The following is a 17,138-nucleotide window of genomic DNA, read 5'->3' as shown; positions in this document are numbered from 1 at the left end:
AATCTTTTGTCAGTAAAATTGTTGCTCCCTCCTTTATGACTTTTGAACCACATATATTTCTAATACTTTTCTAGTATTTGTTATGCCCTTTGATCTCCGTGTTCAACAGACGAGTGCCACCGAGAGTAGTTTTCTCTCCCTAACAGCCACAAGCACTCGTTTCTTTCTCCCCGAGAGGCTGAAGCCCGTGTGGTTCGTGTCCCATTGCACAGCCCGGGCCCCGCTATCAGCACAGGGGATTTTGGCCCGGGGGCAGCCGTGTGGCGATGCTGCCGCAGCCGAGCCCAGCCCCTGGGGCCGCTGTCCGGGAGCATTTGGCAGGGCACGGACACAATCTGAGCTCCGTCTGTCTCTGTGCTCCGTGTTTGTGTGGGCCGTGCGGGCGGAGCGGGACTGGCGGGAGCCGCGCTCCCCTCAGAGCCCCTGAGGGCGGCAGCAATGGCGGCGCCGCTCCCTCAGCACCGCCCCGGGGCGGAGCGGGCGCTCTTTGGCGCCAAGACGGGAGCGCGGCTTCTCCGGACCCCTCTCGGCCATGGCCGAGCCTGCCGAGCCCGGGCACTCGCCCGGCTTCAAGAAGCCGCCGGCGCTGCTGCGGCTGAAGCGCAAACGTCCTGGGCGGAGGAGCGACCCCGCCGTCCCCGCGGAAGCCGCCGCAGCCCCCGCCCCGCGGGGCTCTGCGGCCGCCCGCCGCCGCAACCCCTTCTCCAGCCTGGACAACGCTCCGCGGCGGGCGGCTGCCGCTCCTCAGCCTCCGGCAGCGGCCCCGGCCGGCGGGGATCCATCGGCAGCGCCCTTCTGGCAGGTGGGACCGAGCCCCGGCAGAGGGGTCCTCCGCTCTCAGCCCTCAACCATTGACCTGAGCTCTCAGCCCTGAGCCATCGCCCTACGCCCTACGCCCTCAGCCCTCAGCCATCACCCTCAGCCATGGCCCCAGGCCCCTCAGCCCCTTCCCGATGCAGTCCCGGGCTCGGCCCATCTCCTCCAAAGCCCTGCTGGGCTCGGGCTGTTGCTCAGCGCTGGGTGCGGATCTTGTGCTCGCCCCGACTGGGGTTTGTTTGCAGCCGGGGTGCTGAGGATCACTCGGGAAATGTCACTGCAAGGGCAGTTTTTAAAATGATCAGCTCGGTGCTTCATTTGTGCTGAGCCTTATGCTGCTCTTTCATTCAGTTTTTAGAGCCGGCCTGTGAGGAGAAGCCCCTCGGGAGAGAGGAGCCTGCAGAAAGTTCCGATATCCTCGCCCTAAGCCAGGTACGAAACTGCACACGCTGAAAAGAATCCAGCTGTTGTCAGGGCACACCGAAAGCTGAAACGGTTTCACTTGCTACTTGGTGGCCCATCTCTGCATAAAAGAATGTACTAAAATGTCAGTGATCAAGGAAATTTCTTACATTGATGTTTCCTGTTCTGGTGACAGTCTTCTAAACCCAGCCTTCTGCCTGACCTCACTGCTGTTGAGTTCCGTGGACAGAGATTGTTGTCTTTCAGTTTTCCTGACTATAATTTTACTGTTTCTTAGTTTTATATGTAGTTGAGATGAGGATGTTTTTCACCTCCTGCAGACCTCCTGCAGTCTGGTTTTCAGCTACAGAAATGGAGCACTTCATCAGGCACATAGGAAAGCAAGAATTCCTGAAAACCAGCCCTTGAAATTCAAACAGAGTTTCAGTAGATATTCTCTAATGTTGTCCTAGGTACAGAAACTGAAGTTCAAACTAAATTAGAAGGAAAGAAAAAAGAGAACAAACTGTCTTGGAGGTGCTCAGGGCTTTTTTTTGGCATTTGACCTTACAGTCACCAGGAGAGGATGAAATGAAATAACCATTTTGGCATGGAAATTCTTGTCTTCATACACATCAGGCTGAGGGGTTTTTTTTTGTTTTAATCATGTATCTTTTTATTTGTTCCTAGTTTATACTGTTGCAAGGACTGATGAGTGCAAGCCCTCTCAATGTGGTTTTATAGGCAATAGAATGGAGTATTTTTGTTCAAATCTGGTACTGAGTAAAAAATCAAAATAATAATGCATAAAATAACATATATACATAATAATATAATAAAGAATATATTATAATTATATAAATATATAACAATAGTAATATAATAATATATAAAATAATAACTGTCAGCCTGTGAAGAGGTTTAATTTTCTGCAAGTTAACCGATGCTGTTTCTGCTTGCTCAGGACCTCCATTCACCTCTTGCTGTACCCAAAGCTCCCTCCTCGCCAAGACAGGAATTCCCTGCAGACTGGAGCATTAAAACACGGGTTCTCTTCATGTCCTCCCAGCCCTTCACCTGGGCAGAACACCTGAAAGGCCAGGAGGAGGCGCAGGGGATCGCTCAGCACTGCAGAGCTGCGGAAACCACGCTGCCCCGGAGCGTGCAGGTGAGGGCTGGGCGGGTGCCTGGGGCTGCACCTCTGCTCTCTGCAGCTCTGCTGTGCCCCTCCAACGCTCTGGGCCCCGCAGGAGCCGCGGCTGTGCACGGAGCTGCGCTGTGCCTTCCAGCAGAGCCTGCTCTACTGGCTGCACCCCTCGCTGTCCTGGCTGCCGCTCTTCCCGCGCCTCGGGGCAGACAGGAGCATGGCTGGGAAGGCCTGTCCTTGGGCACAGGACGAGGCCCTGCAGCAAGTGCTCATGAGTGACTGGTAAGTGCAGCCTGATGGGCTGGGTGAGGGTGAGGTGAGGAGGTTTTAATTATTCACAGAGTCGTGGCATGGTTTGGGTTGGAAGGGACCTTAAGGATCAGTACAGTGCCACCCCTGCTATGGCAGGGACACCTCCCACTGTGCCAGGCTGCTCCCAGCCCCAGTGTCCAGCCTGGCCTTGGGCACTGCCAGGGATCCAGGGGCAGCCCCAGCTGCCCATGGAATTCCATCCCAGCCCCTGCCCACCCTGCCAGGGAACAATTCCTCATTGCCAAGATCCTCTCCATCCCTGCCCTCTGGCACTGGGAGCCATTCCCCGTGTCCTGTCCCTCCATCCCTTGTCCCCAGTCCCTCTCCAAGGCATCAGCAGGGAGCCCTGCCAGCCGTGCCAGCGCTGTGTGTTGTTCCCTGGCAGGTCGGTGAGCTTCACCTCCCTGTACCAGCTGCTGCGGGCCCGGCTGTGTCCCTATTTCTACGTGTGCGCGGCGCAGTTCTCGGTGCTGTTCCGCGCCGCGGGGCTGGCGGGCAGCGCCGAGCCCACGGCCGCCATCGCCCCCACCACGCGCGGCCTGCGCCAGGCCATGCGCACCGAGGGTAAGGCCACGGGGCTGGGCACCGGCACGGGCACGGCTGGCACACGGCCCCTCACTGCTGCCTCTCCTCCGCCACAGGCATAGAGTTCTCCTTGCCTCTGCTGGAGGAGAGCAGAGCCAGGAAACAGAAAAACTCTGAGGAGAGTTTGGACACAGAGACCGCCGAGGGCCTCGGAGGGAGCAGCGGTGTGGAGCACTCGGGGTAAGTAACAATGTTGTGTATCATTGGCATAAAGGGATGGGGCCATCATCGATTCATTGCTCACACCAACACCATCTCAGAGCCTGTGAGATTGCAGAGGAGCAGACATTCAGCCATAGATTCATTGCTCAGATAGACACCAACTCAGAGGCTGTGAGATTGTAGAGGAGCAGACATTCAGCCATAGATTCATTGCACAGATAGACACCAACTCAGAGGCTGTGAGATTGTAGAGGAGCAGACATTCAGCCATAGATTCATTGCACAGATAGACACCAACTCAGAGGCTGTGAGATTGTAGAGGAGCAGACATTCAGCCATAGATTCATTGCTCAGATAAACACCATCTCAGAGCCTGTGAGATTGTAGTGGAGCAAGCTTTCGGCCTTAGCTCAAAGTAGTCACAAGTTTCTTCATTACAAGGCAATATAGAAATTTCTAACCCAACAGATAGTTGCCACAGGGTTTATTTTGCATTTCTAACCTATCACCTTTACTTACTTCTGCTGCACTGTGGATACTTTTATCCAATGGGTTTCTAACTCACCTAACACATATGCTTCTGTGATAACTTCTAAACTTAGTTACCCTGTACAACCACACCCTTACATTATAAACCCTTCACCATCTTATCAATACAGTTTCTCAGTTACTTAAGGCATATTTTTACTTACAACTATAGAAAATAACTTTATGGTTTTTCTACTTCATGTCTGTTCTTTGTTCTTAATGTCTGTTATTCTACTTAATAAAATATTTTATTTTTACATCAATCCAAGCTCCTTCCAAGGCTGCAGATCAAACCCTCCTGAATCTGTGGAAGTTTCTGTCTTTCCATTTCCCACATTGTACAGCGCTGGAATTCAGGGGCATCTCCAGGCTCCTGCACAGTCCATTTGGAAAATCTCCCTCAGAGGCACTGCCCTCCTAACATTGATCCTGTGTCTCCAGGGAACCAGCTCCCAGCGATGATGATGATGATGGAAACTTCTCTTGGCTTGAGGAGATGGGAGTCCAAGGCAAGGTGAAGAAACCAGACACTATTTCTATTCAACTGTATCCTTCCTCTGATCTTCCAGATGTGTGACACCAGAAAACCCTGCAGCTTTTACAGTGCTGTGGTTCACATTTAAGTTCTGTAGAAGATTCTGAGAACAGTTTTCCAAATATGAATCCTCACATTCCTGCATGTTATGAGATACTGCACTTTTTTTTTTTTTTTTTTTTTTTAGTTACTTTTCAAGTATTTCTAGGATTTGAAGCCAGGATTAAGATGCTGCTTAATATCTGAAGAGCAGATCTGGGTGGGTGCAAAGCTGTGTGGGGTTTGGGTTGGGGGGTTCTGGTCAGATGGGGTGTGGGGGGGCTCACTGCTCCAGCTCTTTGGCACACGGCTGCTCCCCACTGCGCCGTGGTTTTCCCTTGACTCGGCTCCGCAGGCGCAAGGAGAAGCACGAGGTGCAGGTGGATCACAGGCCCGAGTCGCTGGTGCTGGTGAGAGGCAGCAACACCTTCAGGCTGCTCAACTTCCTGATCAGCTGCCGCAGCCTGGTGGCCGTGGCGGGGCCGCAGGCGGGGCTGCCCCCGACGCTGCTGTCCCCGGTGGCCTTCCGGGGCGGGACCATGCAGACGCTCAAGGTGAGGGGCACGGCTGGCTCCGGGAACCACGGGGAGGAAGCGGTTCCTTACCCAGAGGTCAGACCCTGGCTTGGTGGCCTTTCCCTCAGGCACCGCGGCGGGATTTTTGTGGCTGAAGCCTGAGTCAGCATTTTGTCTGCAGGCACAGCCTGCTCCTGAATCCCTACAACACATCCCTGCGCTGAACTGACATCCCAGCGTTCCCTTCCTCACCTCCCGAGAGACAAGGGGCTCTGCAGAGCTGCCTGAGGGAAAATGGTTGTTAGGATTCTCCCCAGATCTTATGGGGTCTCAGACTATCCCAGCCCCTTGCACGAGGAGCCCCTGAGCCATAGCTCACCTTCTGTTCCTGCAGGGAATGGTTTGGATCGGAGGGACCTTCAGGATCATCCCAGCCCCTGCCATGGCCAGGGACACTTTCCACTATCCCAGGTTGTTCCAAGCCTTGTCCAGCCTGGCCTTGGACACTTCCAGCGATCTAGGGGCAGCCACAGCTGTGCCAGGGCCTCCCCACCCTACAGCCAAGAATTCTTTCCCTATATCTAACCCAAATTGCTTCCCAGTAACAACAGGATCAGTTACTTGTTCCACCAGAGAACTTCATGCTGGTCTTGTGCCCTTCCCAATCCCTACAGCAGTCCTGCAGTGCAGGGGTGCCTTTTAGGAGTTGTTACAGGGACAGTAAAAGCTCGTGCATTGCACAGGGAGAGGACAATACTGAGAACTGTTTCCATATTCATTGGGGCTGTGGCACTGTGGTGTCAGAGCGGTGAGAACTCCTCCTGGCTGCGGTGTGTGCAGCACTAACCGCGGTGTTCTCCCCCTAGGCTCGGACTGTCAGCGGCCGTGCCCGGGTGCAGGGGGGCTTTGAGGACGTGTTCAGCCTGGAGGTGCTCGGGCCCGTTCTGCCGCACGCCCTGCACGCCCTGACGCTGGTGCTGGGGCCGGCGCAGCGCGGCTCCTTTCGCGCCCTGCTCAGCCCCCACGAGCCCAGCGCCGCCTTCAACACCCGCCCCGCCCCGCCCCAGGTGAGGAGGAGCGCACCCCGGGACAGCCCGGCCCTGCCCCGGAGGGGGAGCGCGCACCGGGACAGCCCGGCCCTGCCCCGGAGGGGGAGCGCACACTGGGACAGCCCGGCCCCGCCCGGGACGGGGAGCGCACACCGGGACAGCCCGGCCCTGCCCGGGACGGGGAGCGCACACCGGGACAGCCCGGCCCTGCCCCGGATGGGGAGCGCACACTGGGACAGCCCGGCCCTGCCCCGGAGGGGGAGCGCACACCGGGACAGCCCGGCCCTGCCCGGGACGGGGAGCGCACACCGGGACAGCCCGGCCCTGCCCCGGAGGGGGAGCGCACACAGGGACAGCCCGGCCCCGCCCGGGACGGGGAGCGCGCACCGGGACAGCCCGGCCCTGCCCGGGACGGGGAGCGCGCACCGGGACAGCCCGGCCCTGCCCCGGAGGGGGAGCGCGCACCGGGACAGCCTGGCAGGGCCTGGCACCAGAATACCCGGGAGCAGCACCTGCAGCCCCCGGGGCTCGTCCTGCCCCAGCAGTGGGGGAATGGGGAGCTCCTCTGCGGGATCCCAGCGATTGCTGGAGGCACAGGCACTCCCCGCAGAAAGCCTCATTCCGTGTGTGTGCCCTCCACAGGAGGACGTGCAGCAGGACCTGCCTGCCTGCGGGCTGCATCCCAAGACCCTGGATCAGCTGAGTCAGTGTCCCACTCTGGGGAAATCCTCCCTCCGCCTGCTGGAGATGAAGGATTACACCTACACCTGGAAGGCCTAGGAATGCTTCTGGTCCCTGGAGCAGGACACTCCCTCCCTGGGCTGCAGGTGCTGAGCTTGGGGCAGGGTGGGAGGGACACACCACGCAATTGCTGCACAGGAACACCTCCAAGGGCTTTGAAGGAAAGCAGGGGAAAGGTCTTGGACATCTCCTTTTTTATTGTAGAAAGGGTTTTTAAAATAAAACGTAATTTTATTGGTCTGGTTTGCCCCTGGCAGGTTGGTGTTCCCCACGCACACACAGCTTCTGTTCCAAGCATGGAATTTCTGCTCCTTCTTGGGGCAGGAACTCATAACCAGGTCAGAACTTGAACCCCCCCAGGGCAGGGGATAGGAACCAGATGAACTTAAAGGTCCCTTCCAGCTCAAATCTGGGATCCTATGGATGGGTGGAATGCTTGGCAAAACCCCTTCCCAGACTGTTCACAGCCCCCTGCCAGCCTCAGCAGCTGCACCTTGGCATGTGGCACCTCTTGGGTTGGGGCCATCTTCAAATTCCACAGGGAGGAACAGAGGTCGGGGGGCCCCAGAGCTGCTCAGCAGAGCTCCCACAGCCACCCTGGGCTTAAAGCCACAGCCTGAATGGGAACAAGGGGAGGAATCAAAAGGCTGCAGCACCTGAGCACGAGGAAAGGGTGCTCAGGCCTTGGCACCTCCAGGGAGCTCTTGCAGTGCCCATCCCTGCAGGTGTCCCCTGGAGGTGGCACTGAGTGCTCTGGGCTGGGCACAAGGTGCCCATGGGGCACAGCTGGGACTCCATGGTGGGAGGGCTTGGCCAGCCTCGGGGATTCCATGGATCATAGAGACAGAGGAGCAGGGTCTGACCAGGTGCTCTGAGTGTTTCCCTGCAGGTAGAGGGCTCCCAGGCCTTCTGGGGAGGGTGTTGCTTTTCCACAGCTCTTGGCTGAGCACATTCCAGCATCAGGGAACACCACAGCTGAGAAGGAAGTAGAACCAACTCATGGTTGTGCTCTCCAGCCACGTTTCTACAATCTGGTGTCTGTAACTGGAAATGAAGCCTTGGGCAGCAAAGCTCAGCTTTCCCTGCTGGTTCCCCTGGGCTCTGGGATCATTGAGCAAAGCCCTGCAAACTGAGCACGGGCACAGAGCAGCCCCTGAGCCAACAAAAGCTTCCTGTGCCTCCAGACCCCTTCTGTCTGCAGCAGGGGCAGTGTCCTGCCCCAGGAACCAGCAGGGCTGCAGCTCTGCTGGAGCTCTTGGTGATTCATCATGGCTTTGCAGAACTGCTGTGACCTGTCAGCTCCAGGAGCAAATCCCAGCTGCTCCCAGCCCTGGGATGCAGGGCTGCTCCTGAAGGGAATGTGGCTCCAGGGAACACACAGACCCCTCAGCTTTGGGCCATGAAATCCAGACCTTTCTGAGTAGTTATTTTTCAGATAGAGTCTGTAGTGGGACTGGATTTCTCTGCTGCTGAAAGAGAACTCAGGTCTTTACCTTATGCATGGGAAAGGGATACAGAAAAAGGAAGCAAACAAGTACAGAGGCTTGTTCATTCCCAAATTTGTGTCCAGCTGTGAAGTCTGAGCTGCCATGGAGAGCGTGGATGGCAGAGAATCCTCAGCAGCTGCAAGGTCTGAGCTCTGCCAAGACACTGAGTGTGGAGGGAGCTGCTCCCAGCCCCGGGGTGGAGCCAGACAGCCCCCACCCCCCCAGGGTGCCTCATCCCAGATTTCCTGGGATGTCACACCTCCCAAGTAGTTGCAGGACAAGCTCCACACATTTAGTCAGAGACCGAAGGCAAGATGCCAAAGGGAAAAAAGTTTAATTCAAGACAACAACGTCCATGAAATGAAGATCAACTGAAGCATTTTCGGAGCACTTGGACAGACTCACAGGGGCTTTTGTGTCTCCAAACCAACCCCAGCTCCCTGCTGCACAGGAAACACCAACCCTTGTCCCTGCAGAGCAAGGAGACTCCACATTCTGTGACACTGACAGGATCCACACGGCTCCAGGTACCAGGAATTCCATGGCCAAAGGGTCCCTCACGTGAGGCCTGAGCAGCCTGGCTGGGTTTGTTCTGTCCCCAAACCCAGCTCAGGTTCACACCTCACCAAGACTTGTCTGGGACAAGCACCTGAATGAGCCCAGTGCAGAAATCCTGGCAGCCTGCTCCTAACTCAGATCCCTCAGGAGGGTGCACTGCTCCTTCCAATCCCACGTGCACACAGATCAAAGATTAATGCTTCTTAAATAAAAAATAAAATAAAGAGCAGGAAAAGGTTTCTACATCCTCTCTGCTGTCCAACTGCCTAAACTCTGGATCAGGCTCCTTGAGGGCAGAGGATCCTTATCCTTAACATTTCGTCCCAAGGACTTATTAAGTAAAATTTCAAAACCAACAAAAACCACCAGACCTGTTCCTGCCATCGCAATGGCTGTTGGGAATCCTCACAAAGCCACTTCTGTATCGTGTGTTTCTTGCAGAAGGCATTTTGGCGTGTTAAATTCCTGTTTCCCAGCTTGACATCCATTGGAATTACTGTTTACTGACCAAGGGTGAAGATTATGAACTTGTGCTGCTTTATTGACCAAGTTGGGTACAACAATTGAAGCGTCATTCTACCCCCTCCCTCCCCCCAAATCCAGTTGTAGATTTGTTAAGAGTTTAAAATTCACATGAACCACAAATCCGTACAATCAGCATCAGGCAGTGGATTCACTGGTGGGCAGAGCAGCCCCAGCAGGGGCTGGGCCGGGTCGTGTCCGAGCCCCCCCGTCCCTCTGGCTCGGCTGCCCTGGGGTGGCACCGAGGGGCAGAGCCTGGGCACGGCCCCCGGGTGTCCCCAGCACCTCCCCGAGCCCAGGGAACTCTGCAGCCACTACAAAACTGTATCAAAGGGTCAACGCTCTGACAGGAGAGGAACTGCAGGAGCTTCAGCCAAGGGTCTGGATTTCTGATGCCTCCAGAGTCTGTCTTCTGATTTAGTCGTTTAAGAAATAATTACATCACTAATGTAAACAATATAAACATACCAAAAACTAAGTATGATTTAAATACATTTGGATGGTACAAAAGAAAAACCTGTGGGTGTCTGTACAGTTTTTACAAGGTGGGAATCGCCGATGTATTTACAACATGAGAGGGGCAAATACCATTTCTTGTGCAGAGTAAAATGCTCAGAACCAGTGTCCCAGTAAAGCCAAGCTTAGCGGTGTGAGGCACTCCTGAACATGGTGGTATTGACCATGCTTTCCTTTGGTACGAGTCCCATGGCCTGCAGCGCCGCCGTGGCCGCCGTGGCTTTCGCGTGCTTCTTGTTAAGGCTGGCAAAGGTGGGCCTGTACTCGTTGCCATTGACTCTCACCTGGCACGGGGGAACCAGGGGTTAGCGAGGGGGCCGTGCCTGCCCCAGGCACACTCTGGGCAGCTCCTTTTTAGGGACACAGATCCCACGGCTGCCTGTCAGCAAGGACATTGCAGGGGATCCCACCGTGCTCGGGGCTGGGAGGGACCTCACAGCCCATCCGGTGCCACCCCTGCCATGGCAGGGACACCTTCCACTGTGCAGGGCTGCTCCAAGCCCCAATGGCCTTGGGCCCTGCCAGGGACCCAGGGGCAGCCACAGCTGCCCTGGGCTCCCTGTGCCACGGCCTGCCCACCCTGCCAGGGAATTCCTAATTCCCAAGATCCCATCCAGCCCTGGCCTTTGGCAGAGGGAAGCCATTCCCTGCGTCCTGCCCCTCCAGCCCTTGTCCCCAGTCCCTCTGCAGCTCTGCTGGAGCCCCTTTAGGGCCTGCAAGGAGCTCTGAGGTCTCACTGGAGCCTTCTCTCCTCCAGGTGAGCACCCCCAGCTCTCCAAGCCTGGCCTCAGAGGGGCTCCAGCCCTGGGATCCCAGAATAAAGTGCTCCAGGGACTCGGTTTGGCCTTTCCAGGAACAGGACTTGCACGTTCCAGCACCGAGACGGCTCCACCATCCTCAGCCAGCCCCGTGAGGTGTTTCTATCAAACAGAAACATGGATTTCACCCCTGGCACAGCAAAAGCAGCACAGGGGCAGGCAGCCCAGACCCACCTTGAAGATGAAATGTTTGCGGTGATCAGGCCCACTGTCGTCCACCAGCACGAACTCGGGGGGCGTCCACCTCCTCTTGTTGCAGATCTCCATCAGCGCAGACACCGGGTGCTTCCCTGGCACACAGACATGGCAGGGTCAGTGCCCACCCAGCCTCTAGGAACTGCATCACTCCAGACCACAAACTCACCTGAAAGATCCTTCATCACCACGTAATGGCCGGACCTCTTCTGGGCCTTCTCTCCCACAGCCACCAGCCCTGCAAACAACACAGGCACGCTGACATTCCCCACTCCAGTGACATTCCCCACTGCCCCTGACATTCCCCACTGCCCCTGAGCCCTGAGGCAGCAGCAGAGCACAACCAGGGATCACAGGGGACACCTGGAGACTCCACCCAGCTCTCATCCCTCCACCTTGTTCCATCCATTCCACTGAGCACATTCTTCCCAAAGGCTCCAGGAAGACTCTGAAGCAGCCAGGAGGAGAAAACTCTGAGTGGTCTCACATGAGGCAGAGAACACCTGGTTTTCCATGGAAACCTGGTTTTCCATGCCCTCTTTGGAGAAACAATCAACAAGGGAGACAGTGAAGAACATTCTCCTACTGTTTTGTGCAGCCCAGAGTAACCCCCTGCCTTCAGTCTGCCTCAGACACAGGAGCACAGGAGCCATTCCCATTGTCCAGAGATGTCCCTGTGTCCCCTCCTGCCAGGAGTGACACCACAGACCTGCATTCCTTGTGCCCTCTGAATTTAGAGGGTTCCAGCAGCTTGAGCTGAGACCTCCATCCCACCTGGGAGCAAAGCAGCAGAGGCTGCAACAGCCCAAAGGGCTGCAGGGAGCACAGGCTCTCCTGGAGTCACTGGCAAACACCAAAGCTCAACATTCTCTTCTGAAAACCTTACAAGACCAAGAAATGAACTGAAGAATTGCCAGAAATGTCTGAAATTCCAGTGGCAATCCACCAGAGAAACTCAAGTTTCTCCCCTTGGATTTTGCCACTCTCAGACTTCAACCTTTCAATATTCCTTTGTTTCTTACCTCCAGTTTTTCTGCTGTGGCTTTGGTGAATAAAGACAGGGAGATACTGCAATTGCTTCCAGTGTCTTCCTGTTCCTTCAGCTTTTGTGGGTGGCATTTGGGTTTCTTTTGCTTTACAGGAAAATCCTTCCCTCCTTACCAGATATTCCTCCCAATTTTCCTGCAGCCCCCAAGCAGGGCCTTCCCAAGGGGCACGAAGCCATCAGAGACAATCCCTGAAGGAAAGGCTGAGCGTTTCCCCCCTTTACAGAATTTTAAACCCAAACCTAACAAGGGATTCTCATCCTCCTCATTAAACTCTCTCCCTGCTGCTGAGTCACTGTCACTCCACTCCACCTCCTGTCTCTGGGACCCCAACTGGGAATTTAAACAAGCTGCAGCCTCCTGAGTCACTTCCTGGGACCAGGAATTGTATTTGACTGGGGGCTGGTTTACATTAATAAATACAAATATATATTTATTAAATAATTATTAAAATTAAAATTTTAGTATTTATAAAATAAAATACTGTTTTATACACTGAAAAATGTCTAATAAATTCCTTACAAAACAAATCTGGTGGTGGGTTAATAACAGCCTTCCTGTCAAACAGTGTGGACTTTAAAACTCTACACAGGAGTTTAAAAAAAAAAGGGTATGTTTTACCCATTTAATCACCCAAGAACACAGATGTCTGAGAAACTACTTGTCCTCAATAGATAATCCCTAAATATATAATCCCTTGTCCTAAATATATATTTTATATCTAATATCTAATCGTGTTTCCTGCTTGTCTGTGAGCAGGACACCTCCTGGCCCTCACCTCCCTGTGCCACAGACCTGGGGGGCCCAGGAGCAGAGGGAATTCTGCACCCAGGCACAACTTTGGTGGGAATGATCAGGTGAGGCTGCACTTGAGCAGAAGCATTTGAAACCAGGAAATGCAAAGCCCAGCTGGGCTGTCTGGTTTCAGATGAGTCTCACAGGCCAGGAGGAGCCCTGGGCAATCACTGCCACCAGGCACCTTTGGGGTTGCATTTCTTTCTTTACACAGAAAGGTTGTAAAGAAAAACATGTGAGGAGTTTGGCCAAGCCCAATTCTGAGCAGTGACAAAAGCCAACTCAAGTCCTGAAATCCCAGAATGGTTTGGGTGGGAAGGGACCTTAAAGCCCATCCAGTGTCAGCCCTGCCAAGGGCAGGGACACCTCCCACTGCCCCAGGCTGCTCCAAGCCCCATCCAATGGCCTTGAAATGAAAATGAAATCTTGAACCAGCAGGAATCTGTCCCATGGTCAGTGTGGAGCTGCTGTTTTGTTCCATGCACAGCAGAACAATTCAATTAGAAATCCTGACTCTGAATTTTGGATTTAAGGCAGTCAGACCTTGGAGAGGTGTTTCAGATGGAGAATGTCCAGCAGCACTCAGCTCACAAACCTCAGTGGCCAAGCTGAAGGAGCAGCAGCACTGGATGGTTCTGCTGCACCAGGAGAGTTCTCCCCTGTGGTCATGCACAGGAAACCATGGAAAACAGGGGAGGCTTCCAGGAAAAGGGGAGGCTAAAGCTGCCTCTGGAAGCAGCCTGAGGATGAGCAGAGATGCCTTCAGCAGGACCAGGCTGGAGATGAACAGCAGGGAAATGAGGGACAAAAAAGGACCAGAATCCCCAGGGAAGCCCCAAAGCCCTGAGTGTGAGTCACTGCCAGAGCTCAGCTTTGGGGCTCTCAGCTCTTTCCTCACCCCTCTGTAAAACTGAGCCCACTATTGCATCTTCTACCCCTGCTCCTGCTCCAGCCACTTTCTCCAGAGCCACCACTGCAGCTTTTCCACAAGGACAAAGCTTTGGACTGACCCCAGGCCTTGGCAAACCTGGGGCAAAATCCCAGAATCTGTTGATGTGCCAGTGAAGCCCCCCAGCCCCCCTCCTGCTGCCAGGGGCTCTGCCCTCTGCAGGCAGCTGAGGGCTGAGAAGCCACAGGACATTTCTGAGGCAGGACTCACCTTTTCGATCTGTCTTAAAGTCCACCATGATGGGCTCAACGCTGCCTTCCTTGTTCTTCCCAAGGCCTTCTCCTTCTCTCCAGCCCATCTTCCTCATCAGCTGAGCTCCCATTCCTCCAGTTACAGGGGCTGCTCTTAAGAACTGATCCTATCCAGAAAAAGAGAAGTAAAACAAGGCCTAAAGTTAGTGCTGGGATTTTAAACAAGAAGCGGGAACTTCCAAAAAATGCTTCTAACAACTTTTCACAGACTCAATTAAAAATAAAAGTAAAAAAAAAAAATCCACCTGAGCTCTGTGGATTTTTAGCCCAAACCAGTGCGTGGAACCCGGAATTCACGCGGACACACGAGACACAAATCAATGTTTGGCAAAAAAGAACAACTTAGGAAAAGTCTAAGGTGATCCCAAAGTGGCAGTGACCCTTGGCAGACAGATGTGTTTAACCAAGCAACAACCTAAAGACTCTAAAGGCTCTAAAGACTCTGCTCTGATCCCAGAGATCTCCTCAGCTCGGGAAGTGGGAACTGATCCCGGCACAGCTGTGCCAGGGCACCTCCTCGTCCAACAGAACACAAGCACATTTAGTCATGACATTCACAGGCTGTTTAGGCGGATTTAAATCTAAAAAAAAAACCTCTCCCCACCTGATTCATTACACAGCAGTGGCACATTCAAGTTCTACTCTGAAATTCCACATGGAACAAACAGCTTTTGCTTTCCCCTCTCTTTATTTTAACGGAAAAAGGCGCTGGGCCCCCCAGTTTAGCAGCAGCAGTCGTCACATTCTTTCAAATGAGCATTAACAAAAGTTGTTAAACGGTGAAAGCTTATCAACAGAAAGTTTAAACATCTGCTTTGATGTAAAGAACTGTAAAAACTCCTTAAATGTTACGTACCTAGGCCTCGCTGGCCGCAGTGTTGTGAATAGTAGGGCTGGCACTGACCGTGGCAAGAAGGCGGCTACAAGGATTTGACCCTGAAACAAGTTTCCATATAGAGGGGTGAAAGTTCACAGGTTATTCTGTGAACTATCATCTCTCGTGCCCCCCCGCTGACCCCAGAAGCAAGTCAAGCATTTCCACCAGAGCAGAGCCTGGCTCGCCTGCCCCGCACGCTGAGGCTGAGGCTGAGCCCGGCGGGAGCGGCCCCGGAGGCGGGCAGGGCTGGCTCGCTGCCCGGGCACACCCACACAGCCTCGGGGCTCTGCTGCCCTTGGAGCCGTGCTTGCCAGAGCAGGAGGTCCCCAGAGGTCACAGAGTCACACATGTCCTGAGCTGGAAGGGACCCATCAGCACCACGTTGGCCCTGCATGGACGGCCCAGCGATCCCAGCCTGGGCATCCCTGGGAGCTCCTGGAGCTCAGCACGGGCCTGGAGCTGTCACCAGGGCAGGACTGAGGGCTCCCTGGATCCCCAGGTCCCCAGGGCCTGCGTTCCACGGGCAGGGAGCAAAGCCACGGGGCTTCCTTTGGCAGTCTGTGCGTTTTCAGGGATTCCCAACACACGTCTGTGTCTGCCCCCACGCTGGAGGCTGGCAGAAGTGTGACAGGAAAGCCTTGCTGGAGGCTGTGCCAGGAACGCTCCCAATCTCTGCCTAGGCCAGGAAATCCCTGTCTGGATCCACCTGGATCCACGTGGCTGGAGGAGCAGAGCTGGGGCTGGTGCAGAACCAGCCCCTCAGACACAGTGTCCACAGCCCTCCAGAGCTCTTCCCTCAGTTCCCACTCCCTCCTCCCATCTTCTCCAGGAACATCCTGTAAGAGCAGCTCCCTCCAGGCTCTGGAGCTGGGCTGGCTCCTGCTGGGAGCAGGGTTTGGCTCCCTGGCTGTTCCAGCACCACGGGGTGTGTTCAGTTCACAAAGGACACAGCGCAAGCTCCTGCTGAGGTCACTGCGGCTCACTCGGCTTTCCCAAACACCTGGACACGTCCTGGCTCAGGGCTGGAGCAAGGACAGAGCAGAACCAAAATATCCTGGTCCTGGCCAAAGCCCTGAGCTCCTACAGAGGAATTACCAGAGCCTGAACAAACTCCAGAAACTGGAACTAGGAAGCTCTAGGTTCCCAAGGGCCGTTTGGTAAGGCACCCCTTCCATGGTGAGTCCAGGATCCTGGAGGGGAACTGCAGCAGGAACTCTGTGCTGACTCTTCAATGTGACCAACAGAACCAGCACAACCATAACTTACACACTTATTATTATTATTATTAATTATTATTATTATTAATAATAATAATTATTAGTAATAATTCAATTCCAGAACACACAAGTACTTGTGCAGCCCACTAAAAGGCATGGGGAAGGAATTCTGCTACCAGTGGGAAAGGAGCCAGGAGAAGCCCCCTTGGACTCAGGGCACTGAGGAAGCAAAGGTCTGCAGAGCAAGGAAAAGGCTCCTGCATTTTGATTGTTTGTGTTTGTTTTGTTTTTTTTTAACAATAAAGTGAATGTAAACCTCAAATGCCACCTGTACATGGTATTTTTGTAGTTTAGTAACAGACCACTTCCCTCAGCCCATGATTTAATGAGTGGGGGTGAAACTGGTGCTGGGTTTGGAATTCACTGAAAACCACAGAAGCAACAGAAATGTTCACAAAAGCAGGGAAGCAAGAGGCACAATTCTTCTCATTTTAAAAACCATCCAAGGGTGAGTCTCCCAAAACCCCTGAGCAGTTCTGGACCTTTGCAGATACACATTAAAGGAGATGGAATACAAGAAGCCCCAGGTTTCTGAGCATTTGGTGACTGCTGTCAGAACTAACTCGTTATTTACAAAAGCATTTCTCTTTCATTCACTGATTTAATTTGGGGGAGCCTGCAGGACAATTTGATACTTAATTTTGAGCTCTAAATCCCATGAAATCCCACTTCCATTCTGCCAACACATGGAGACACTCAAGAGCCACATTCTTATGTCAGCACTTGCTTTAAAGAGAAGGTAAAACCTGATTCCTTCTGAGGCTTTGGAGCAGTTTTAATTAACTTTCTTGCTGATTCTTCAGGACTCTTTGGAGCTACAGTTTAGGAAGCAAAGACAACAAAGCCTCGAAGGCAGGGGGTGGCAGTCCAGGGCAGGACTAAAGGCTGAACTCCAAGGAAGTTCCAGTTCCAGGAACATCACTGCTTTGGAAAAACTTGTGCCAGGCAAAATTCTCCATAAATCCCAGCATCCCCTGAGTGGTGGGAAGGGACCCACAAGGACCATCCAAGTTCCC

The 17,138-nt window shown here is 54.0% G+C and overlaps 2 protein-coding genes across 3 annotated transcripts in view; one reads left to right on the top strand and one right to left on the bottom strand.

Annotated features, from left to right (window-relative positions):
• The first annotated feature begins 495 nt into the window (after nucleotides 1–495).
• Nucleotides 496–7,070, top strand: DONSON (DNA replication fork stabilization factor DONSON). 2 transcript variants are annotated; one of them, XM_050971985.1, is made up of 10 exons: nucleotides 496–802; nucleotides 1,168–1,248; nucleotides 2,183–2,386; nucleotides 2,511–2,647; nucleotides 3,063–3,241; nucleotides 3,319–3,442; nucleotides 4,394–4,498; nucleotides 4,882–5,080; nucleotides 5,908–6,108; nucleotides 6,733–7,070. In XM_050971985.1, the coding sequence occupies exons 1-10, from the start codon at nucleotides 533–535 to the stop codon at nucleotides 6,868–6,870; spliced, it is 1,638 nt and encodes a 545-aa protein (XP_050827942.1). In that variant the 5' UTR covers nucleotides 496–532; the 3' UTR covers nucleotides 6,871–7,070. The 2 variants fall into 2 exon arrangements, with proteins under 2 accessions (XP_050827942.1, XP_030090464.2); XM_030234604.2 differs by having other exon boundaries at nucleotides 498–802; nucleotides 2,469–2,647.
• A 2,320-nt stretch (nucleotides 7,071–9,390) lies between these two features.
• The window catches only part of SON (SON DNA and RNA binding protein), a 35,908-nt gene continuing 28,160 nt past the window's right edge, over nucleotides 9,391–17,138 (bottom strand). The window contains 4 exon segments of the mRNA XM_018924830.3: nucleotides 9,391–10,198; nucleotides 10,907–11,022; nucleotides 11,097–11,165; nucleotides 13,928–14,075. Coding sequence (XP_018780375.3) covers nucleotides 10,040–10,198; nucleotides 10,907–11,022; nucleotides 11,097–11,165; nucleotides 13,928–14,075 — 492 coding nt within the window. The 3' untranslated portion in view covers nucleotides 9,391–10,039.

The sequence above is a fragment of the Serinus canaria genome, chromosome 1, assembly GCF_022539315.1.
Source record: "Serinus canaria isolate serCan28SL12 chromosome 1, serCan2020, whole genome shotgun sequence".
Lineage (NCBI taxonomy): Eukaryota > Metazoa > Chordata > Aves > Passeriformes > Fringillidae > Serinus > Serinus canaria.
The sequence above is the reverse complement of the archived record's forward strand: the minus strand, read 5'-3'. Positions and strand labels throughout refer to the sequence as shown.

Coding starts and splice junctions, on each gene's coding strand:
- DONSON (XM_030234604.2), top strand. CDS start 533: ATGGCCGAGCCTGCCGAGCCCGGGCACTCGCCCGGCTTCAAGAAGCCG. Junction 2,648..3,062: donor CAAGTGCTCATGAGTGACTG/GTAAGTGCAGCC, acceptor GTTCCCTGGCAG/GTCGGTGAGCTTCACCTCCC. Junction 5,081..5,907: donor GGACCATGCAGACGCTCAAG/GTGAGGGGCACG, acceptor TTCTCCCCCTAG/GCTCGGACTGTCAGCGGCCG.